We start from the raw sequence: 24,445 nt of genomic DNA, 5'->3' as shown, positions 1-24,445 counted from the left end.
GCTACTTTTCTGTTATCTGACACCACCACTGACTTTTCTCTGAATGTCACATCAGTGCTTTTCTGACACAGCAAACAGCCAGCATTGGCGATGCCATGGGGCACCCTCCTCTCCTGGGACAGCAGTGGGAGCTGGAATGTGGAGACGAAACTGTGTTCGGTACACTGTACACTGATGATCTCCACACCCACGCCAACTCAGCCTTTTCCTTGTATTTTATTCATATATAAACCAGCCTCCATAATGAGGGAAATCCCAAACTTACAGAATCTAACAGTTAAAAATGTCTTTAAAAATATATTTTCTAACATTGATTGAGAGTTCCTGATGGGTGGTGATGGCACACATCTTTAATACTAGTCCTAGGGAGGCAGAGACAGGCAGATTTCTGAGTTCTAGACCAGCCTGTTCTATAGAGCAGGTTCCAGGACAGCCAGGGCTACTACACAGAAAAATTCTGTCTAAAAAACACAACACAACACAACAAAAAAGAGTTCTCTTAGATTTGAGTTGACATTAACGTTAGCTTTTAACCCACACGGACCCTTCCATTTATACCCCACTGCAGCTAAAACTTTTCAATGACTGCTGTTTTGTAACTTTTTCAAGCATGCCATTTCCTCCTTTTAAATTAGTAAGCCCCTCTCTAGGTCAAGTAACTAGGGCTGGGCATTGTGGCGCATGCCGTTAATCCCAGCACTCAGGGCAGCAGAAGCAGGTGATCTCTGTTGGGGCCAGCCTGGGATACAGTGAGATACTGTTTTACAGAAGGGGGTGGTGGTACAAATAACAGAGATGGAAGAAGAAAGCCAAGCCAGAAAGAACAACCAGTGCCTCTTATTTCAAATCACAGCTTTTTCAAAACTGCCCCACTGCCCATGGAAAGGCTCACAGTGGCCCAGCACAATGTGGCTTTACTGATTAGAGTTTCAAATCAATAGCTCAGGATATGAAGTCCTCAACCCTTCAAGGAGCACATGTAATGGAGTTCTTCAGGGTAAAATCCTTGTCATCAGAGAGTCAGAGGCCCCATTTTGGGATGATGTGGTTGAGAAAGTTTGGAGAAGAGAATTTATTATACTGCCCTTTATATCCTTCTAATTAAAAATCTACTGACTTGTCCTCCGACTAGCAATGATGTGTCTCAAATTTCTAAAACAACTAGTTACAGGGTGTGAGAGAGCACTCCAAGCCACTAGTTAGGCATATGAGTACATATCTAAGGCCTGGCACTAAGCATTTATACTAGTCTAACTGATGCCGGCCCCAACATCAGAATTTCTAAGAGCAGAACCTTCGCCTCCTCCTCAAGAACTCAGAAATAACAACTGTGTGCTCAGAAAAATATGTTTCTGCTTTGTGCTAATCTTTCTATAGCAATCAATATGTCAGAACCTCGGGAAGAACAAGTCCTCCTGCCGCCCTTGGCTCAGCCTGAATGATCTGCACCAGGAGCAACACAGTTTTCTGGCTCAGAACCACAGCTCCATCCACTGTAATTCTGTTTCTCTGGTGGAAGAAGCCATCTCCAACGTAATGTTGCTGAGAGAAGTGGGGTCAGCAGCCCAGGGCAGAAGGGGTACACACAGTGGGAGTCAACACCCAACTTACTGCACTGAACGCTGTCCGTTTGTGGCTCATGAAAAACAGGTCGAGGCCCTCCACGTTTTTCCTCCTGCCCCGTCTCCTCTTCATGGGGGGCTCTCCATCCATCAGGGAGCCATTGAGTAGATGCCTTGTGGGTGTGCGCGAAAGGCCTGCTTGTAGCAGTTCCATCTGAGTCTTAAAGGCATCAGACACTGGTGTAGACACGCTAGGCAAGATAAACTTTGAAGTAAGAGATGAAAACTTTGAGGTAGAACTTGTTGCCTCTCTTGAGGCCTTTGATAAGTCCACAACTTTTTCCTGTCCATTCTCTGAGGCCACCTGAGACTCTCGAAGCTGGGCGACCATCTCCATAAGATTTCGCCTCTTGGCGGCTCTTTCAGCCTCTATTTCAACTTTCCTCCTTCGCCGCCGCCGCTGGCGAGGGACAGACAGGTTAAGGGCATCATCCTATTGAAAGATTCCAACAGAACAGAGTTGCAATGAGCCAAACCTTTATCTGCTACAGGGGCTAACATCAGAAAAATTCGAGAGCACCAAAGAACTGGACATTCTGTACTGGAAGCTACAGCTATGGAAACAGCAATCATCTTGTTTTGAAGTCTGACTAGTCAGCTGGGTGTGGTAATGTGTGCCTGTGACTTCAGCTACTCAAGAGGCTGGGGCAGAAAGGCTGTTTGAGCCCAGGAATTTGGGGCTAATATGGCAACACAGTTAAACAGATACACAAAACCAAGCCAGACTAGTGCACACAAGCTCCCCAATCAGTTAAAATTCACAGACATTTCCTTTCAACACACAAGCAAACTGCTGTGGCTTACCTTGGACAGCTGAGGAGAAGTGGTGATGTCCTCACTCCCACTGATGCTGGCCTGGCTGACCATGGAGAGCTCGGCACAACCCCTCTTCTGCAGGGGACTATCCATGGTGGAAGGCGTGTAACCAGGGATGAGGCCCTGGAAATCAAACATCTGGCGCCGATTTACTGGCCATTTGCCCTTCAGTACAGCTTCACAGATGTTGTCTAATCGGTTTATCATTACTCTGTCCTGAAGGGGGAAGAGTCACAGGAAATTTCCAACAAAGACCTATTAAAAATTACTGGATAAATATGTCCTCCAAGATGCTGAAGAGCACAGAATGCTTAAAGGTCAATTACTGGGACTGAAGTAAAGAAGAAGTAAACCCACAAAATCCATCAAAATGGTTTGGTTCTGATGGAATGTTCTAACTGCTCTAAGAAAGAAAAAGAACTATTTTCAACTATGCACATTGGGGCACAAAACAGGAGGCACATCAAGTAAACAGCACCTTCAAAACAACCTCAAACTGTAACTCTTTCAAGAACCTCAGTGAGGGACAATGGAGCCTCTCACTTAGCATTTCAGTGGTCTGGCCCTTCAGATCCACAGGCCAGAGTGCAGGGTGTCCCAGGAAGGGGGACATCATTAGCGTCACTATTAATAAAGTTCAGCATTATGGAGTGGGCACCAACCTAGGAACACCTAATGAATGTCAATCTGTATTTCCCACCTATTATCGCTCCAAATTTCATTGAAGCGTGCACATTAAAATTTTCTAATTACAGCTCCTTAGACCACGTTTCCACAGATTCCATCACAGTACATATGGTGATTACTTCCTGCCTTAAGAAACACAGGCCCAAATGACACGGAGAACATTTTAAAGAATTATGCTTCCTAGCCAAAGATCAATTTTCCTTTGCCTTGAGTTATAGATAACTACATCTGGGATGACCTCATGATGAACGGGAGCAAAGGGGTCCACTACCACCCCTTCTCTGGAGTTAAGAACATAGAGGGTTTTCAAATACATTATTTCAAATCTAAAAGCATTACTTAATCTTTAAAAAGTTAAGAACATGGTTTCAAAGTTCTACACTTTTCATTTTGTCAAATCTACTGAAAAACCCACAGCTTCTATGACACAACACGACAGACTGAGGAGCCCTAAGGAGCGAAGAGGACCAGTGATTCTTATTCTACCACACAAGCTTTTTTTTTTTAAATCTTATTACAAAAATATTCTAAATGCTTCTTCATTTAGGTTCTTCCCAGTCATTCTTTTTAAAAAAAGGAAAATTTTGCAATTTTCATATGCTCGACAATGTTTACCTCAAATTACTTGAAAAAAATCAAGCTACAAAGGTTTTCTTCCTGCTCTTTTGTTCAGTCAACAAAGCAATCACAGTAAGAAAACTCTGCCAACCTTGGGCCAGAACGAAAAGGCGAACGTGCGTTCGTGAAGGAGCTGAGCCACCGAAGGATCTCCGTCCTCCATGTAGAATCCGTCTCGGGTTTCATCCCTGGCGGTGCTCATGGAAGCATTGCTTTCCTCATCAAAATTCTTTCCTCTAGAGACGGCCCCTGCTGAGAGAGGAGTTACGTGCAGCACTCACGGCCAGGACACTGAAGCTCACGCTTGGAAAGGACAGTGCCGAAAACAGGAGTGCCACCTGGCTCCGTTCTACTGAGTGCCTACTATACATCTAGAAAGACACGGGGTGCTTTTCAAGTCTGTGCTGTCCAAAGCTTACAACAGTCCATTAATGTATATGGTGCTCCTAGCCTGTCAGTGAAGCAGCCATGAAAATCTTCTCTTTGTGGTCACAGAGACAGGGTCTCATGTAGCTCAAGAGGTCCTCAGACTCACTATACAGTTGAGGCTGGGCTTGAACTTGTGATCCTTCTTGTTTTCCTACTCCCAGGTGCTAAAATTATGAGCATGCACCACTACAACGGGTAAATGTTATAGGTGCTGAAGACTAACCATGCTTCTGACCCAAGGGCTGCTGTTCTGTGACACAGGACAAGGCTGGGGTATCATCTGATAAGGAAGGGTCACTACAGAACCAAAGTCCAATGTGGTGCCTTGTTTCTACTTTGTGCTGGTTATAGCAATCTGTAACATGGAAAATGTGATAACCAATCATTTATTTTGAAATAATTCATATTTGCTAGTAACTCTCTTCTCTCACATTCATTTGTCCAAACTTACCATTACATGGAATTCTTAGCACACTTGACTATGAAGTTAACTTGTGTCTGTAAACCAGAAGTGAACTGATGTGTGCACAGCCACTGTGAATTTACCACTCTTTGAAATGTGTATACAGGTATAAACTACAAGGACAAACACATGTAACCGTAATTGGAACTATTCCTTCACAGACGAGCAGGGTCTCCTTGTGTACTTCTGGAGCTGAGTAAGCAGAACAAGCTGACACCATCTCCAAATGCTAGAAATAAAAGCGCAGGTACCACGCCTGGCCATCAATGACTTTTAAAAAATAAAGTGCTTGAAGCATCAGCATGGTGGCGCACGCTTTTAACCGCCGCCCCCTGGAAGCAGAAGCAGGTGAATCTCTGCAAGTGAGAGCCTAGATTTCACACCAAGGCTGTGCTCCACTGTTAGCAAGCTGCTGTGGGATCAGGGCAGTGGCAGGAGCCAGGCATTACCTTCTGGCTGCGACGACTCCTCCGACTTATCATCGTCCTCTAGCTTTTCTTCATCATCCTCTTCCGAGCCTTTCTCCGAGACGGACTTGGACCCAGGGTCTGCACTGCCTTCCACCCCTTTGAGTTCACTCTTCAGAGAGCCGGCCTCAGCCTCACAGTCCTGCTTGCTGTCCTTGGCCCCACCGCCAGCTTCTTCCTCCTCCTCTTTCCCATCCGACCTCTCTCTGGCCGGTGAGGGTTCAGACTCCTCTGCCTTGCCCTCGGCCTGCTCAATTACCTTCTCTTCGTGAGCATGAGCAGAGGAGATGGCTGCAGGAGCCTGGCCGAAGCCCACAGCCAGAGCATTCAAAGAAGAGACAGTACCGGCCCCACGGTTCTGAGCAAAGCTTTTATGCGCATCTAGGAAGGACAACTCGGGGTCATTGAGGATGTGGTAGTCTGTCCGGCTGACCCCGTGCTTAGCAGCGCCCACCAACAGGTCCCTGTCGTGCCGTCCACATTCCCACCACTCAGGCAGGTCTAGGCTGGGTTGGCAGAGCTTCAGCCTGTCACTCAGCTGCGGGTGGTGGAGGACTTGCTCTCGGATCTTGCGCAGCAGCTCAATGCGGTACAGGGTCCTAGATGCTCGTTCCTCGGTGATGGGCTCAATGAGGGAGGCCAGGTCAGGTGGTTCTACAACATGAAGCATGCTGGTTACTTGGGCAGGCCCCAGACCCACCCTGACCTGCTTGCATGGCCCTGACCGCCCAGTACCTACCATCCTCAGGTTTGGCGGGCATTCGACACACCCGCCTGCACATGGCCACAAAGCAGCTGAAGTACTTCTCCAAACTCTCATCAGATTTTTTGTCCAGTCTGGCAAAGGCGCGGAATTGGTTCCAGTCAAACTGCTGCTTCACAGGGTCAAAAATGACCCCAAAGGTGGATACCACACGGTAAAAGTCAGCTTCCTCTCTTCTAGTCCACCTGTGGGAAAGGAGACCTGGCTCACACCACGCTCGAGGAGGCGGGCATACAAGACACTGTCTTTTCTCTGCCCCCAGAGCATGTTTCCAGGACTTATTTAGGGTTGAGGGACAGACACCTTCCAGGCACAAAGCCTTTCTCTGTGGCCACTGTCTGGAGTGATCACTGCTTACTGTGGGCCTAGTAGAGAGGAGAAGAGAAGGCACCAGGGCTGGGGGGTGGTGATGTGCTGCAAGAGAGGTGAAGAACTCACTTTTGCCTTTTCTCAGATATAATAGCCTCCCTTTCCGCCTCCAGCGCTCTCACTTCCTCCCGAGGTCTCCGTCTGCGCCGGTCCGTCTTCATTAGGGCCTCTTGCCTCATTTGTTGCCTTTTATAGCTGCGCTGATAGGCAGTAATGAGCCGGCGCAGACGCGTCGTCAGGGTTGACGTGTTCGGCCAGTAAAGTTGACCTAACTCAGCATTGCTCTCGCTGTGCTTGCCTGGGGAAGTGGGAAAAGGAGTCTGCAACGTGTCCTGCATCCTCACAACACAGACAACTTCCCAACAAAAACAGATGACTCCTTAGCCTTCTGAGGATGGGTGGGAGAGGCCATCCTGGCACCCTCAGATTTTAAAACATAAACAGGCAGTAATAGCTGTAAAGAATTTATAAACGATTTACTTTTAACTCCTTCGAGGGAGGGGGGGAAAGTTTATCAGTCTTACACAAAGAAAACCAGTCTCCCCTATAAACGTACTTACAATGGTAATCTTGAACATAACAAGCATGTAATTATTGTCTCGTCATTTCATACTGGGTAGAGGGTCAATAGTCCACACAAATATTTCAGATTAAAACAAGTGCCTCCTCTCAATAAAAATGTTTTAAGGACTTTAAATTTTCCACTAACAATGACGATAAGCTGGTTAATTATCTTAACCAAAAAGTTCTATCCAAGAAATTTAATGCAATGAACCATAAGTAAGGATCAAAATTATTCCCAAGGGAAGGGTCCATGTGGAAGAGCACCCTATAGGATACAGTCATCATGTCATGACATAGGATCCTGCTGCTCGGACTGCCCAGCTCCTTTTCCCTGCTCGGCACCTGCCCAGAAGCCTCACCTGTGCCGTGCATTTCCATGGATTCTTCCTTGTCCTCTGGGGGAGAATTGGCAAATTCCTTGAAAGCAACACAAGAAACAGCTATTTTCAATTGGGGTTTGATTTTGTTTTCTCTTTTAATCAAAGGCCATTATCTATAAAGTTTAGCAAGTCTTATATGGGCACATAATATATTACTGGAACCATAAATACACTCAAGGTCTTACATCTATTTCATCTTTGAATGGCACTCTGGTTGGTTTATATTCTGGATCTTCATCTTCTCTATCAAATTCTCCACTGTGAAAAATTTAAAAAACAATTGTTTTAATCACATCAGTGAGTGAGGAGGTGAGAGGGAAAAGTACCAATCAACCTAGTAACTACTTTTAAGACCTACTATTACTTTTAAGTATTATATATATTATTTTGTTTAAAATAGTTATTATGCTATACAGACAGGATCTACTGGTGAGCATCAAGTTCAAACCAGACGTAACAGTGCAACAGTGAAGCATAAACCCTGCCAAGAGATGTAATACTGACATAAAGTTTATTAAAATTTTAGAATGTCCTTCTTACCCGTCACCACCATCTGCTAGCATGTCTGTCCCTCTTTGCTCTGCAGCGATGGCCTTGGCATCGGGCATGCCAACTCGTTCCAGAAAGCACAGTGCAGGGTCAGCTCGCATGGAATTGTACTTCTCATAGCCTGGACCGTGCCCATCGGCCCACAGAGGACACACAGAAACAAAGGAAGACCCCGTCACTGTTAGAAATCATAGCCCTGCCACAACACAGCCAGCGAAAACATAGATCATCATGTCTGGTGAGCCAAGCAGACCATGGCACGGAGCATACCAGAGAATGCTCATTCTAGGGAAGCTTTTGTGGGCCAACTTACTGAGAAGCTATTAGAGTGACCACAAATACAAACAGAAAAGGGTTCAGGGTAACTGCAGGATGCCGGAAGATTTCTGACCCTATTTTCCCCCCACATCTAATTTTGCTTGACACTTAAAAGGCTTCATAACATTTCTTTATGACCTCTGCGGGGGTTCTCCAAGTCCACTCCCATCCCCCACGAGTACGCTTGGTCCTGCAGGAGCTCACATGGCTGGCTGAAAAATCCCCATATACGTAAGGCCAGCGAACCTGTCTTATTAGGTTTAGGATGATGCATGTCAGTAAGATGACACTGTTCCCTCTATGGTTTTCAAACTGCAATTTGCTTTTTGACTGCCCAAGTTGACTAGATGGAAAATGGCAGATCCCAACAGTGCACTGCGGGAAAATGATTTTGAGGCCGAGCTCACAGAACACGGCTGGAGTACACAGGCAGAACAGCACAATTCAATTAGAATGTGTACTACAACACACCGCTCCTAACTGCTGTAGAGCCGCAAGCCAAACCGTAATCATGAAAGGGTTTATAAGCCATCATTCTCCCCTTTAGTCAGGCTGGGCTGCTGAGAATACCTCCACGACCTCCGGAGAATTGGGATTATAATCAGGAACCGCTCACTGTATATATCATGCCAGTTCGGCATCCCCAGCCTTTCAAAGTTAACAAGGCTGCATCCCACTCGGGGGAGCGGTGAGTCCTCAGCACTGACATTTGTGAAATATTGCTTGGAACAAAGCCCAGGAGGCACTTGTACAGATTAATAGCAGAGGTTAAGCCCACCGTCCACTCTGACACTGGCTGGCAGAGTTAGTGAGGGAAGCCGTTCTGGAAGCAAAGTTTCGGGAAAGCAATGGTACAACTTGGCTATTACTAAAACAAATATGGTTTCTGTTTACAGCCAAGAAAGAAATGTTTTCTTCTCAAATACTCAACAAACATTCAAAAACAGCATCTGATATTTACAGTTCATATTAGATTTTTAGTACAGAAAAATGGTAGACGCCAAGAGTCCTTTGGAATGAACCTCATTAGTATTATGACTTTGGAAAAGAGTATGCAAAGAGTTCTAAATAAAGATGAAGCCACACCGTCAAGATGCATTCAAACAGAAACACCCCTTACCATGTTTGAACACTCCAATTAAGAGGGATTTATCTGCTTCCCTATCCCACCAATCTGCAGGAACTTCAGCATGGAAAGGCTCAGGGATCCACACGTCCGCCTCACTGGAAAGACAGCCATTTAAGCACTTTTTAAATATGAGTACTTGAAATGACTCCTAGACCCATGTGGTCAACACACACTCATGTGCCCTCTCTTTCCCAATAAACATCTTACACTGTGGGGAAGAATTGGCAGAGGTAAAAACAAAAGGGCAGTGGTCAGTAGCCAGAAGGGAGCCTCACCATGCTACGGTATCCCACCTCAGATCGGCAGCCATTATTTCTCACCCTCTTAAACGCAAGCACACCCCAATGGCCTGCCCATGCTCTCATCAAATCCCCAAGCCCAGAGGACAAACAGTTGCACTAAAGACACAAAAAGGAGGTATGCTGCCGAGGCCGTGAGGGTTCTAGGCACGACCCCTGGAGTTTCCCACCCACCTGGGTTAGCTCGTGCAGGGCTAGCACAAACGCGCACTTGCACCAACCAACCTTGAGTCGGCACCCTCGAGGATCTTATCTGCTTGGTCGCCTATCACTTCTTGTCTTAGGTAGTACAGCATGCGGACACGCAGCAGGACCCTGGAGAGGAAGACAGAGGGGGGAAAAGTTCTTAACTTCAGTGCTGTTTGCCAACAGTGGCTTTTGGCAGCTGCTGCTGTTCATCCATCATCCTGCCAAGGCTGATTAGCCATGCTGTATGGTAGGCTTGAAGCGTGACAGATGGTGGCACATAATCACCTCTGTGTGGTGCTTTCTGCTGGCTTCCAACAGGCCTGCCTGGCAACCGCTCACGCTGCACAGAGAGGGAGCGAGCTCAGCCCAGCCCAGGCGCACTTCATTTAGTTCTACCTAGTGCAGCTTGTGAAGTTTAGACACGTACCCTACCACTGCCTCTGAAGTATTGAAGCAAGTTTGTAAACAACCGAGCAGATGGCTTTCAGTAACTGTTCTGCTTCATTATCTCATAAAATTTCCTCAGCTGCTGCCTTAATACCATTTTTGGAAGCACATCAGAAGTTGTAGGAATAAACGAGATATAAAATCTGGTTTTACTACCTTACAATAAACCCTCAATATGGAATGTCAGGTTTTTCAGATTATACAACTTTGCTTCCGAGAAAGGAAGATGGTGATGGGGGTGGGCAGGAGGTGGGTCCTCACCCCACTCAGGGAATAGCAAACATTTCTATTACTTTTAATTTATACTTTTAATTATCCAGGGACCTAAGCTGTGGTTTAAAAATAATAAACACTACCAGATTAAAATGTATCTAACTCACTGATACTCATTTTTAATAAATCAGAATTAAAAACCCTTGATGTTGTCAGGGTACCAGATTTTCTATCTTGCTTGTGTTTCCATGGCTAAAATGTGATTTTTTAAAAAAAATAACACTCACCTGGTATATCTCATAGGTCATCTCTCTCTACTCCAAACTCAGTCCTCAAGTAGACAGCACATCTGTGCATTTGGTACTGACACCTGAAGATGACCCTCTTGGTGAAGGTCGATCCTCCAGTGCTCCTTCCCTAGCTGAATAAGCCTGTCACCTATTTGCATAGAATCCCGTACCAACATTTCTCATTTGTATACACTGGCTCATTTGATCTTCCTAATAACCCTGTGATGAAGTGGAGCAAGTTCCCATTTCCACACCACAGATGTAAACACTGCTGGTAACAGCGACGAGTTAGAGATCCAAGGTCACAGAGACACCTTGAGCTCAAGCACTCAGAGCTAGGTCTCCCAAGATGTAGTGACCTGTTTCTAAAACATCAAAATGACAAGTGGGGGGAGGGAGGGGCAGTTTTACTAAAACAGACTACTCCTGACCAAGCATCAGTAGACACGCTGGGAACCACCCACCCCAAGAGTCCACTCATGGCCAACATGGGTTTGGGATGGGCTGCAAGGCTGCCAATACCCAAACGTACGTCAGGATGAGCAGTTGCTTTGGGGAATGCCTTTTTATTTTTCATCTCGTGCTAACATGTAAGCTCAAATACTGACTTTCCCATACTGAACCAGTAAGGAAGACGGACAGCATAGTTAGCAGTGTCTTCCTCCTGGTTACAGAATCTGCAGGCCGGTGTCTTCTTCCACCGGATGCTCAGAAAGGGTAGTTCCATCGGAAATCCCCTCGACCTGTGGCTGGACTCCTCACTTGACTTGCAGACAGGGAGCCTAATGCTTTCTTTTCCTTTTAGTAGAAAACACAGACTTCTGCTGCGGGGTTTGGTAGTGTGGAGCATTGTATGAACTGCTGTGAACATCTTTTTTCTCTAGAGGGAAAGCCAGGAAGAAAAGGATGGCCAGGACACAGCTCCCAGTCTCAAGGAGTTCACTCCATGATGGACGGACAAGGAGGCTAACAAGCCCCCAGGCTTTGTCCACGTTTTCTCCCACATCCTGTTAGTGAGCGTAGCCCAAGCCCCAGGACTGCACACAGTCCTTCATTACCAGCCCCCTCGGTCTCTTCACCTGTCTGCTCTCACAGTACTCAAGTCTGCGAAGAGCAGTTATTGTCCCTTCAACTGGGTCTTATTTTCTACCTACTGCCAATACATCCTTACTCTGACAAGACTTAATCTCAAGGCATAGTCTATAGACAAAGGACCAGGGGACACTCTCTCTGTTCCAGAGAAAAGCTAGAAGGTATCAACAGTGTTCTTCTGAGACTAAATGAAAGATACAAAGAACCCCAATTTTATCACACGTACTAACTGGGGACGGATCCCTATGGAAGCTTGCTACTGACAGGAGACACTGACAGCAGAATCAACAATCACCACAGCCTCACTGGGAAAAGGAGCCATTGTTCTCACATTAAACCATTTAACTTCCTCGGTTGAACCCAGAACTCAGAAGGCAACTAACCCAAAGTCACAGTAAACTACAAAGACAGACATTTTTGGAGAGTTATGATGATCGGGCTACAACAGTAACAAGTTTTGAAGACACCAAAGGCTTTGAAAGACCATTGGGAGCCTTTCCAGAGCCCCTAGGTGAAGAGGCAGACTCCATGGTCAGGTGGGCAAGGGACTGCAGAAGCGGGTCACTAATCCCACTCTGCTCTTAACGGAGAGTTCTCAGGTGAGTCACTCTGGCTGGGGACCTGCATCTTTCTCAGGTGGGGACAAAACAGAACAGCTGCCAAGAAGAGATGCGGAGGCCTGCAGTCGTAGCTACTCAGGGCGCTGAGGCAGGAGGCGCTCCGTGAGTTTGAGCCATCTGGGTCTACATTGCAAGAGTGATATAACTAAAGCACAAGCATTATGGAGATCCCCAGGGCTCCCAATGGGAGCGGTCAGTTACGGGTGGAGTCACATAAATGAACCCTATCTGTCTGTCTACACATGAGCCCCAAACTAGTCACCTGCAATCCCACGGCAACACTGCTTAGGACAGGTAAATGTGGAAACAACCCAAATGTCCATCCACGGATAAAGGATGAGCAAAATGGGACACACACATAATGGAATAGTATTCATCTGTCAGAACAATCCGGACACTACCCACAACAGGCACGAATCTTGAGCACAACAAATGAAGTCGCCAGATCCACGGGACAAATTCTGTGTGACTACCACCCTCAAAGCAGCTAGAATGGAATGGACCAGTGAATAGGACAGTGGCTGCTGAAGGCAGGGAAAGGAGCTCTTGCTTAAGAGGTACAGAGTGCCTGATGGGAGTGATGACAGTGTCTGGCTTAGATGGTGGTGATGAGTGCAGGGTACCACGATGCAACACACAGTTCACTTATAAATGTCTCAGCGCGCCTGTCTGCCTCTATGTGGTACCTACTTGTTGCAGTGGTGCTTCAGGTGCTTCTTGTAGCTGTCCTCCTGGAACAGGGCATCTGGGTTGCAGCTTGCCAGCCAGTCAGCATCCTGCACCACGGGCTGCGTGCTCTGGGCCTTCACCTTCTTCCCTTTCCGGCCCCTTGGCACAGGGGCCGACAGACCTAGAAGTACCAGGGTCACAGTCATGGATGCCTTGGCATTGGACAGTACGGTGTCAGGGGTGGATACTCTAAGGGGCAGAGGGGAAAACAGGGTCTGCACCGCCACGCTTTACCCATGGCAGTGTTTCTGGTAGCCTTTTGTGACCCAGAAGCACAAAGAATACAAGACCAACCTACCAGAATGATTGAGCAGGGCTCGAGTCTGGCCATCAGCTGTGGGTGTGATTAGGTCCCAGATAAAGCTCTTGATGTTCTCATCCCCTCTGTAGTGATTGAGACAGTACACCAGGATGGCTCTGCAGATGGTTTCTACGTCTTGCTCAGTGAGCTGACGTTTGTAGCGCCCGTGGGACAGGATGTCTGTCCAGCGGCCCCAGCTGGAAAGCAAAGAGGCAGCATGCAGATGGAGCCTGGTTGTAGATACGACCTCACCTTGACAGCCAGGCCCCAGTACTGGGAAATCCTGGACCCACACTGGCATCGGTAACCTCTGGAGATAGGAAAGGAATGCAGGAACGGGCACAAAACACCTCCTTACAGAGGGAACCACAAAGCCAGGAGCTGCGTGGCCACTAAACACCCATGTGGCTAATGGCTTTCCTGGGCTGTTGGTGGCTATGGCTGTCATTTTTAGGAAATGTAAGTAATCTGTGGAAGTGGAAATTGTTATACTGTGCTTCCTTTAACTATGATTTATATGTACCCATGGTGACCAAGCTTTTAAAATGAAAGATGGCTTGAAGTTGCAGTGATTACTAGCTATAACCCACCACAAATAGATACCATAATAACTAGTGAAGAGCTAAAAGCCATGTGGCTCCTTTGCAATGGGGAGTGGTCACTTCCAACTCAAGAGAAATGCTGACCAAGTCTCAGGTCCTCCCAGAGAAAGGACAGGAGGAAGAACTAAGCACAGCGAAACAAGTACACATGGTGCCACCATCACACAAACAGCAGCCGTACTGTACTGTCTTGGGAATATCTACTACACAATAAACAGGACGCAGAGGCTGCCTGAGCTGTGCCTCCTTGGGGCGGAGCCTCTCCGCTGCCCTCTGTGATAACTGAGAGTCCTGCTTTGAGAACAGAGAAAGCATCCCCTGCCACAGCCTGCTTCTCACTGAACCGCTGTTCTTCCTGGCTGTTTTGACCTTTCTCAGACCCGTTCCCAAGGCTGCCACTCACCTCCAGCCTTGGGCTTGCTGCTCCCTCCCATCCTCACCCCTGGTGGATCACTGATGCTCACCAGGGACAGAGTTCCTCTGTGACTCCTCCCAGCCCCAGAAGTGGGAATGACCCTCAGGTGCATGCTGGGCTTCTGTGCTCTGTGCCACATCATCTTGGCATACTGCCATTTCTGCTTGCTCACCTTCCTGCCTTGGGCTGCCTTACTCACGGTGGTAGTCCCGGTGCCCACAAGTGCCCGAGCCCAGTGCCCAACATGTGTTAGTTATACAATCCCTAACAGTAAAAGCAGAGGATTTGACTGAAAGACAATGCCCTGAGCATCCTTCTTAGAACTACGAGTTATTAGTATGTTCCAGTCCTAAGGTTTCCAACAAAATCCCAACTGTGACCATCAGGCAGAAACAGGGAAGCAGGTTCTGGGTGTCAAAGGCTGAGGCTAGCAGAGTGTCTGTTCTACATGGAGGCAGAAGAGCTGCCCAGTGTGCACAGAGTAGTGCCAACACAGTCGCTGGGGTATAGGCAGGTCTCGACTGGCATTGTGTGTTGCACACTAACATCCCTGCAGCACTGTGCTTCTGTGGTACTGCCTCATGCGCCCAGGATACAATGACTGGGAAGCCATCAAGAGAGACACTGGGATGATGAGACAGCAGGTCAGAGCGCTAAGGGGACCGCTGTGAGGAGTGCTGCAAGGGAGGCAGGCCTAAGGTCGGTCAAGCCTGTGGGTGGGGGCTTGGGGCCCGCGGCAGAACGGCCTGTGCACAGGCAGAGATGAGAAGGGCATGAGCGACAGGGCTGTGAGCAGAAGCAAAGTCCCAAAAGAGCTCGGGACCCCTGAGAAGGCATCCATGTGACAGACAACTCTGCAGGCCTCAGACACGTGCTTCCCTGGGTCTGTGTGAGCAGTGATGCGCTGGCAGAAACACCACAGGCAGGACAGCCTCAAACCAGTGGAAAGACACTTTGGTGGCGGTTTCTATTTTCATGGCATCTACAGCCACACAATCTGTGAGTGATTCTTATCGACTGATTCAGGTATTTACTGAGTATCCATCCTGCCACTCAAAGTGCTATGCGGTGCCATGCACATGAAACATGAAGCGGATGGAGGTCGTGACGGTTTGGGAGGCAGCCTGCAGCAAAGGGACCCCATGGACTCCTGAAGTTCTAGTGGCCCTTAGGCTTCAGATGAGTTGGAGAAAAGGTGCATGAGTGAGTCTCTGCCTTTGATAAGATTTTCTAGCAAAAAGCTATTAAAAGATAACTATGGTCTTAAAGTTTATGTGACAGTATATGGCCACAAGATTTTGCAATTCTACATCATTCTTAGTTTTTAATAATCTACAAGTAAATTGGAGTTGCCATAATTCCCAAGGTGCTAGCTAACACTCATACATTTCAGTGACTTCCCTTTCCACACCCCAGAGGACTGGAACTCAGTCATGACCACCTGAGAAAGTTAATGTGGAGGCATTTGCCTGGCTACACTAAGAGGAGATCCGGTTTTCCTATGACAACTGAGAATTCCAGCTGTAGGTAAAAAGACTTCATGTAGTGAGTCGGCCTTACCCGTAGACTAGCAGATTCTTCTCCACCCTGAAGCACTCGCTCCGGGCGTAGCCCTGGGACTTATCCTGGGGGCGCCGTGGCTTTGTGCAAGGCTTTTCTTCAGAATCGCTTTCCAGGTCAGAGAACTCCATCAGCTCATCTTCCTTCACTGCGCTGTATAGCCGGGTCTGCTTCCTGACTCTTGGAGTATCAATCACCAGGTTGTTCTAACAGAGGAGCAAATGCAGTGAGATCTCAGACCAACCTTTGGGTCATACCAGGCAGTAGTCTGGATGGGACTTCTCACTCACCCTCCCATTTAAGGCATCGATGTCCAGTTCAGCCTTCTTAGCCCACTTTTGCCAGAAATTTGGGTCATCCAAAGAAATGTCTGTCCTATTTCCAGATGCAACAAAACTGGCCTAGAAGGAAAACGTGTGCATTACTTTGAGATGTTTCTCAGAGTCAGGATGCGAGGGAGGCAGCCTGTTTCCACTGAATATGCATGTGTTCATCCTCTTGTGCAAGACAGTACAGTGGATGGGAGAGAGAGGAAAGACTGTCCTTCATATCCGTTTCACATCTGCTGTAGGTATGGGAAAGTACAAGCAATGGAGAAAGGCCTAAAATTGGCTCAAGCAAGGTACTGCTGAGAGCAGATCTTAAAAAAAAAATCTCCTCTAGAAGAAAATGCTTGGACCATGTTTTAGAGCACTTACAAAAGCAGAAAGGTTGCAGAAATGTTCAGGCAGAGCATGTGCCACGGCCCAGAGGAGAGGACCCAAGGATGAAGGGACTTAAGGAAGAGCAGCCATGGGCAAGTCGATGAGGGCAGATGCTGGAGCAAGGGCCCTGGTGTGTGCTGCCAGCAGTCCAGCCTCTATCCTGAGGGAGCAGGAACTACCTAAACACAGGGATCAACTCAAGACGGACATGACCATAGAGCTGCCTGCTGGAGAAGTTACAGCAACACCCTCCAGTGTGGAGGTTAGAGCACACTCTAGTACTTTATACAAGAAATGATGACTAAAATGAAGAAAACAAGACTCCCTAAAAAGACATTTTTCAAAAGGTAAGTTAGTTAATAGAGGTAAACATCAGGCAGACGTGAAGCACCAAAAGTGAAGAAGGCAAGAAAACTACCATATCCAAGTCTGGCATCTGCGCGTCACTCAGATGGACCGTGTGTGTGTGTGTGTGTGTGTGTGTGTGTGTGTGTGTGTGTGTGTGTGTGTGTGTGTGCGCGTCACTCAGATGGACCGTGTGTGTGTGTGTGTGTGTGTGTGTGTGTGTGTGTGTGTGTGCGCGCGCGCTACCATATCCAAGTCTGGCATCTGCGCGTCACTCAGATGGACTGTGTGTGTGTGTGTGTGTGTGTGTGCGCTACCATATCCAAGTCTGGCATCTGCGCGTCACTCAGATGGACCGTGTGTGTGCGCCAACATGCGCGAACTCGCACACACGTCACTCAGATGGACCGTGTGTGTGTGTGTGTGTGTGTGTGTGTGTGTGTGTGTGTGTGTGTGTGTGTGTGCCAACACATGTACACTCACATGCACGTCAGTCTCACACAGACTAAACTTACAGCGCGTGTAAGGACTGAGGAGAGGTCCTGCAAGAGACTGAAAGACGTGAGGGCCCAGAGCCCAGAGAAGAACCTCCACAAGCTGGGCCAACAGAGGAGCCCAACTCCCTCCCCACATCACACCAGAGGTTATATTTTTGGTTGTGAGCCTAGCCTTTAACGGCTGAGCCATCTCTCCAGCCCCACACCAGAGGTTATAAACGGTGTTGGTGAGGACATGGGAAACACAACTCTCATACACAGGTGTGGGAAGGCAACCGTGAACAGCCACTCTAGAAAACATTGGGGTTCAACAATTTTAGCCAACAGGGAAATGGAAATTAAACAATGACTGCTGTCCAGGAGGCGTGAAAGAGGAACTCGCCGTCGTCACTGCCAGTGGGAATGCAAACTCATGGAGCCACCATGGAAGTCAATGGAGGTTCCTCAAAATACTAAAAACCGAACTATGAAATACACAGCTACACCACTGGACTGTACTCCTGAAGGAAGAACTCTAAGTCAACACACCACAGAGACACTTGCACACCCATGTTTTGCAATAGCCAGGAAGTGGAATCAGCCTAGATGTCCAGCAACAGACAACTGATAAAGAAAACGCTCTATCTGTACAAAATGGAATTTTATTTAGCTGTAAAGACAAATGAAATCCTGACACTTGAAGGAGAGTGAGTGGATGGAGCTGGAAACCATCATGTTAAGCAAAATAAGGCAGGCTCAGAAAGACGCACAGGCATAGTTTTCTCTCACATATGAACCGTGTGTGCATGTACGTTTTGTGTGTGTGTGTACGCGCGCGCGCACACGCGCACACATCCTGTCATGAAACTACAGGAAGAGGTTTTTAGCAAAAGGGTAAAAAGAACAATGGAGCACATGTGGCATGAAGGCAGAAGGGCTACTGCAGAGTGGAGGGGGACCAGCAGAGGGATGCAGAGCAGTGGGGGAGGGTGGCAGTGTACAATGACATGAGTGATAACACCAGGATGAAACCCACTATCTCTAGGCTACTTAAATTTTTTCCAATTCCTTTAAAGGAAAAGAAAAACAGAAACAAACAAACCCAGTCTGTTAGTTCCTTAAATGATAAGCATGCATATGTGAGGCTTAGGTTTAATCCGGTTGTGGGGGGGCAGAGACAGCTAACATCACTCTCTAGCAGTTCCCTTCCTTGCATATGCTGAAAAGAAATGAAAATGTGTCCAAGCAAAAACTACTAAGAAAATGTTTGTTAAAAACCCCAAAGTAAGCTGGGTAGTGGCGGCACACACCTTTAATCCCAGCACCTGGGAGGCATAGGCAGGCAGATTTCTGAGTTCAAGGCTAACCTGGTCTACAGAGTGAATTCCAGAACAGCTAGAGCTACACAGAGAAACACGATCTAGGGAGAAAAAAAAATCCCTAGTAGAAATAACCCAAATTTCATTATCAATTAGCAATAAATAAATGATCTGAATACCCATTATCACCTTGTTACTGTATGATACCCATACAGTAGAACATTGTAAGCAATAAAAAGTAACATACAGACTACAAGATGAACCTCAAAAACATTATATAAGCATATAAAAGCATATACGAATGACCACACATGCTATATCTCCATTTATAATGGTGTGTCCAGGGGAGGTGAAGTTATAAAAAAAAGTACATGTGGTTTGCAGGCCCGGGTGAAGCAAGAGGGGTATACTCTGATTACTAATTTACTAGTGGGCATGAGGATTTTTTTTTTTTTTTTTTTTTTTTGGTTTTACGAGACAGGGTTTCTCTGTGTAGTTTTGGAGCCTGTCCTGGAACTCACTCTGTAGCCCAGGCTGGCCTCGAACTCACAGAGATCTGCCTGGCTCTGCCTCCCAAGTGCTGGGATTAAAGGCGTGCGCCACTACCGCCCGGCGGGCATGAAGATCTTTTTGAGGTACTAGGAACATTTTAAACTTAGGATTGTGCTAACAGTTGCACAAGCCTGTAATGTGTCAAAGGCGCTGAATTTCACACTTCATGGAAAGTAAACAGGAGTTTAGCAAAACTGAAAAGCAGAATGAGCCTCAGTGTGTGTGACTGGAATACGAGCAAGTGGCTGTTAGGTGATGTCAGGGCTCAGAGCATCCTTGGCCATGCAGGCTGGATACAGCAGGAAAGTACATGGGGCGAGTTGTGGGAAGCAGGCAGTGTCCAGTGCTGGAACAGAATGTGATGGGTGCGTTTTAGCTATGAGCAGAGTTATAGAGCTGTAGCTAGAGAGGAAAACAAGAAAGACTTAAATACAGAGTGATCTGATCATCCTCTCAGGTCATTCCAGGAATCAGGGTCTAGGAGAGAAGAGGATGATAGGAGAGCTAGATTCCTAAGAGGGAAGAATGGGCAAAGACACATAAGAACAAGACCATGTCCCCTCTCCCCCCGGAAAACCCAGCGCTGTGGCAGCACTTGGGAGGCAGAGGCAGGTGGATCTCTGTGAGTTCAAGGCCAGCCTGGTCTACAGAGTGAGTTCCAGGACCGCCAAGGTTACACAGAGAAACCCTGTCTCAAAAACAAACAACAAAAGAATACCTTAAGTGTTGGAGTTGCCAGGGAATTAGTAACTGGCCTGTAATTCATAACAAAAGCCACGGTTCTACTTCCTTTTTGTGATCCCTTCCTAAGTGCTCTTCAGAAGCTCTAGCATGCTTCTCTAGGTGGATTCGAACCTTAGCAAACGTGGAGCCTTTTCCTTCAGACTCTATGGTAATAGTGTGGGTTCGGCGAAGGAGAATCTGGTCAATATCCTCTTCACAGAACTTCGAGCCTTCATCTTCCTCCTCCATAAGTGCACCATACGCTCCCTTGCGTAGAAGGTCTTCTATCTCCTTCTTGGAAAGCTGCTGCACCTGTTTAGAGAAAGTTGAAGTATTCAGAGTCATTTAGAATTAAGACAGAAACTAACTGTCTTAAGAAGGTTTACTTGTAATAAAGGAAAATGCAATAAAATATGCTTAAATTTTGAGGTAAAAAAAATAGCCAGTAGAGTGTGGTGATGCATGGCTTTAATCCCAGAAATTGGGAGGCAGAGACACATGGACTGCTGTGAGTTCCAGCCAGAGATACATGGTGAGACCCTCTCTCAAGAAAACAAACAACAAAAAACAGATGCCAAATAATTTCTCACCATCGGCTTGATGCAGCCATGAGCCAGAATGCACACACGGCCTGGGCAGTGTCCGCTTACCCCGTTCGTGGCGTTCTCTCTTCCACTCATAGACTGCAGCACAGCTTTATCCAGGCCCAGCTTCAAACTAGCCTTGTCAAACATTTCCCTTTCATACGAGTTTCTCGTGATCAGCCTGTAGATTTTCACAGACTTGCTCTGCCCTATTCTGTGGCATCTAGCTTGAGCCTGGAAGAAAAAGAAAATCAATGGCTGCTGAAATGGAATACATAGTGGTGGCCTCCCGAAATTCAGATGCTGGAAAGCTGATCTCACTATGATTTACAAGTGGGAGCTTAAGAGGTAATTAGGTCATGAGGGTGGTGCCCTAATGAATGGGATTAGCGTCCTAAAGAAGAGGTGGGAGGGTGGGTGTGTGGGAGGAAGACGGCTGTCTGTGCAGCAGTTTCCTATCAACCATCTGATCTTGCTGGAATTCATACCTCACACTTCCAGCTCCAGAACCTGGAGAAAGGCGTGGGAATCGTTTAAGGTGCCCAGCCATGTTGTTTTGGTTATGGCAGCCAAAAGTGACCAACACAACTACTTAAACACATGGCTCTGGCCTGTTGTAAGACCGCATGTCCCAATCATTAAAGAGGTGAATACACTAAGGGTTTTCTCTCATACACTGCACTGGCTGATCACTAGGCAGGAGACCCAGGCTGGCAGTGACACCCTCGTGCCCTGGTGTGACTGATGAGTCTTTGTCACAGGAGAAGGAGAAGAGACACTGGAGCAGCCTGTCCCCACTCACCTGGAGGTCGTTCTGGGGATTCCAGTCTGAGTCGAAGATGATGCAGGTATCAGCAGCAGTGAGATTAATGCCTAGACCTCCTGCCCTCGTGCACAGGAGGAAAACAAACCTATCGGAATCGGGTTTGGAGAATCTGTCGATAGCTGCCTGGCGGAGGTTGCCTCTGACACGGCCATCGATCCGTTCATATGGATACCTGGAAATACAACAAGGACACCTGACAAACAGCTACCATTGCTCGCTCCTTTTTGCTTTCCAGTAAGTATTCCACTATGGAATATGCACTCACACAACAGAAGGATTTAACAAATAATTTCAGATCAGAGTTGTTTTTCCATACAACTGCCTGAACACTCAAAGATTTTTATTTTACTCTCTTCTAAGGAAATAGCTAAATTCTAAAATAGTTGATAACATACAGTTTTAATTTTAAGTAAGAACTTTTCTCCCCAAGTTGAATGAAATGAGGGAAAAATTGCCCACAAAAGTATGCAGTGTAAACAACAACACAACAACAACAAACAAAAACCCCCTACACACGGTGCACACCTTTAATCCCAGCACTCGGGAGGCAGAGGCGGGCGGATCTCTGAGTTTGAGGCCAGCCTGGGCTACAGAGCGAGATCCAGGACAGCCAGGGCTACAGAGGAACAAAACCAAACCAAACCAAACCAAACTGTATGCAATGGCCCCCTGCGGTCATCGTATAAGACACCCTGATGCACAACCGTGGTTTTAAAGGGATGTGATAGACTGTCTCCATCCACCACCTCTCCTGGAAATGTCCCTTCTAGGTGGCCCACTCTGAGTCCTGCTCTTTCTCTGTTGTTTTGTGCAGTGGCCTCACCGTCTCTGAATGAGATAGTCTTCCAGGATGTCCAAGCAGCGCACCATCTGGGAAAAGATAAGCACCCTGTGGCCACCAGCCTTCAGCTTTGGCAGCAGCTTGTCAATCAGCACCAGCTTGCCAGCAGCCTGGATCATTGCCTGGAGCTGAAAATCTGGAGACTCTGCATTGTGTGTTTCTTTAAACTCTTCCAAAATTTTCTCTTCAGCACCTGCAGAGATTGGATGGCATGACGTGAATACCGTAAAGGGTTTTTATTACTAAAAACAATGGATTTGCTTTCAAAACCCACAACAAACTGGCAAAATCAGAATGTCCCATTCACGCTTAAGAGCAGGAAGCCACCTGCTTACTCAAAGTTAGATCCACACACAACTACAGGCCTACAAAAGCGACCAGAGTTTTAGGTTCCATACACTGAGGCATCTGGGGAAGAGATCCATATTTTCCAACAACCAAATGTTTGCTGTCTATATCAAAAACAACACAAGACAAAAACAAACAAAAACACGCCCAAATTTCAACAACAGACTGGAGGTGGCAGAAACAAGCCAAGGGCCAGAAGCCCACAGAAAACCTAGAGCCTGAACTGCTGAGAAAGTGCCGCTTGCTGAGTAAACACAAACAGCAACTCTATTTTGAATGACCCAAACCTGGTGAAGCTCAAACCAGAACCAACTCTAAGGCTCCCTGCCTACCTTCCTTCTCCTTAGTTTCCTCACTGTGCAGAAACTTGCGTGTGCCAGGAGCCGAGAGAAGGAAGGGCATGCTCGACACTGAAGGCTCACCGCTACCTCCTCCACCCCTGGCGTGGGTTCAGGAAGCGGCAGCCTCTCGGCTGCTCAGGTAATTTGGCTGGAGTTAAGCAGAGGTGACCTGCCTCCTCCTTGGCCTCTTGGGCTCCCCAATAACAGCTGTGTACACTGCTCTCCCACCAGAGCTGCTCTTCAGAAAGGCACCAAATTTAACCACCTACAGGGGTCATTTCCTACCATTATACTGTGCCTCGAACCTAACCCTCCCTACCCGTTTGAAGCACGTAAACAGTGACACACGGGAGAGGGAGACAAACATCTCCCAAAGGCTTTTGAAGGTCGGCTCTGACAGGCCACTGCGATCAGTCGGATGGCACCTCCACAGGCAACACGCTGTGGCTCCAGCACTGCCCCGTTGCCATGAAAGGGGCTTGTGAGACTGTCCTTAGGAGGTCATATGCAGAACACTGTGTTAGTTAAGAATCACCAAGGACAGATTAAAGCCACTTGATGTCTGGCGCAAGTGCCAGGCCTTCCACAGAGCACATGACCTTTTCACAAAGGGAGCCTGGCAGAAAATGCCAACTCTTTTGGAACAGGGTAACCCTTACTCCCCTTCCACACGAACAAAAAGCTATGATTCAGATTTTTTTTGTGTGTGTGAGTGTGGAAGCAGACCAAGGAAAGATAAAGAACAAAACGCCACTTAAGACACTAGCAAAGTGTGTCTGATTGACGGTGATGGTGTTTCTCAAGCCCAGGCTCTAGATTCAGAAAGCTCTCCTGTGCAGGAAAGTAAATTATCACATTAGATCTTTAAGAAAGTTTATGTTTTGTATAATGCATCATAAGATGCTTACAACTTAGAAATGAATTTTTTACTTTTATGATGTTTGGGCATTCTTTGTCCATGAGGCATACAATCCAGAATCAAAATGAAATGTAATGTAATTTAAAATAAGTTAAGGATCAAGGAATAGTTTTCAAAAACGAGATTTTTACTTTGAGAAAGCAAATGTCAGATAAGCTGGAATTATTTTAGTAAAAAATTGAAATATAAATATTTCAAATAGAGAAATCTGAACTTACAATATAAAAATTTAAATTTATTAAGAATGAGTAAAATAACTCTTCTGCCTTTTCAATGCGGCCAATAATTTCTTATCCTTAAATTTTTAGAATTTATTTTAAAGTGAGTGTGTGTCTATGTGCATGTGAGTGCAGATGCCTGCGGAGGTCAGAGGCATCAGACCCCTCCAGAGACAGAGCTACAGATGGTTGTGAGCCACGTCCTGCAATGTGAGTGCTGGGAATCCAACTCGGGTCCCTGCTCCGAAGAAAGATGTGTTCTAGTCGCCAAGCATCTCTCCATAACCATGACCATTTCTCCAGTCCCCATGACTCCTT

General features: G+C 46.9%; 1 protein-coding gene across 1 annotated transcript in view; it reads right to left on the bottom strand.

Annotated features, from left to right (window-relative positions):
* The window catches only part of Chd7 (chromodomain helicase DNA binding protein 7), a 184,523-nt gene that overhangs the window by 6,830 nt on the left and 153,248 nt on the right, over nt 1–24,445 (bottom strand). The window contains 19 exon segments of the mRNA XM_052715424.1: nt 1,612–2,055; nt 2,427–2,654; nt 3,835–3,995; nt 5,085–5,756; nt 5,842–6,050; nt 6,304–6,532; nt 7,158–7,215; nt 7,364–7,436; nt 7,719–7,848; nt 9,166–9,269; nt 9,699–9,788; nt 13,015–13,174; nt 13,352–13,551; nt 15,932–16,137; nt 16,222–16,332; nt 20,183–20,362; nt 20,701–20,868; nt 21,437–21,632; nt 22,284–22,494. Of these exon segments, the coding sequence (XP_052571384.1) occupies nt 1,612–2,055; nt 2,427–2,654; nt 3,835–3,995; nt 5,085–5,756; nt 5,842–6,050; nt 6,304–6,532; nt 7,158–7,215; nt 7,364–7,436; nt 7,719–7,848; nt 9,166–9,269; nt 9,699–9,788; nt 13,015–13,174; nt 13,352–13,551; nt 15,932–16,137; nt 16,222–16,332; nt 20,183–20,362; nt 20,701–20,868; nt 21,437–21,632; nt 22,284–22,494 (3,830 nt within the window).

The sequence above is a fragment of the Peromyscus californicus genome, unplaced genomic scaffold (genome assembly GCF_007827085.1).
Source record: "Peromyscus californicus insignis strain IS unplaced genomic scaffold, ASM782708v3 Scaffold_5__1_contigs__length_169319896, whole genome shotgun sequence".
Classification (NCBI taxonomy): domain Eukaryota; kingdom Metazoa; phylum Chordata; class Mammalia; order Rodentia; family Cricetidae; genus Peromyscus; species Peromyscus californicus.
Note: the sequence above shows the minus strand (reverse complement) of the source record. Positions and strands in the feature narration are given on the sequence as shown.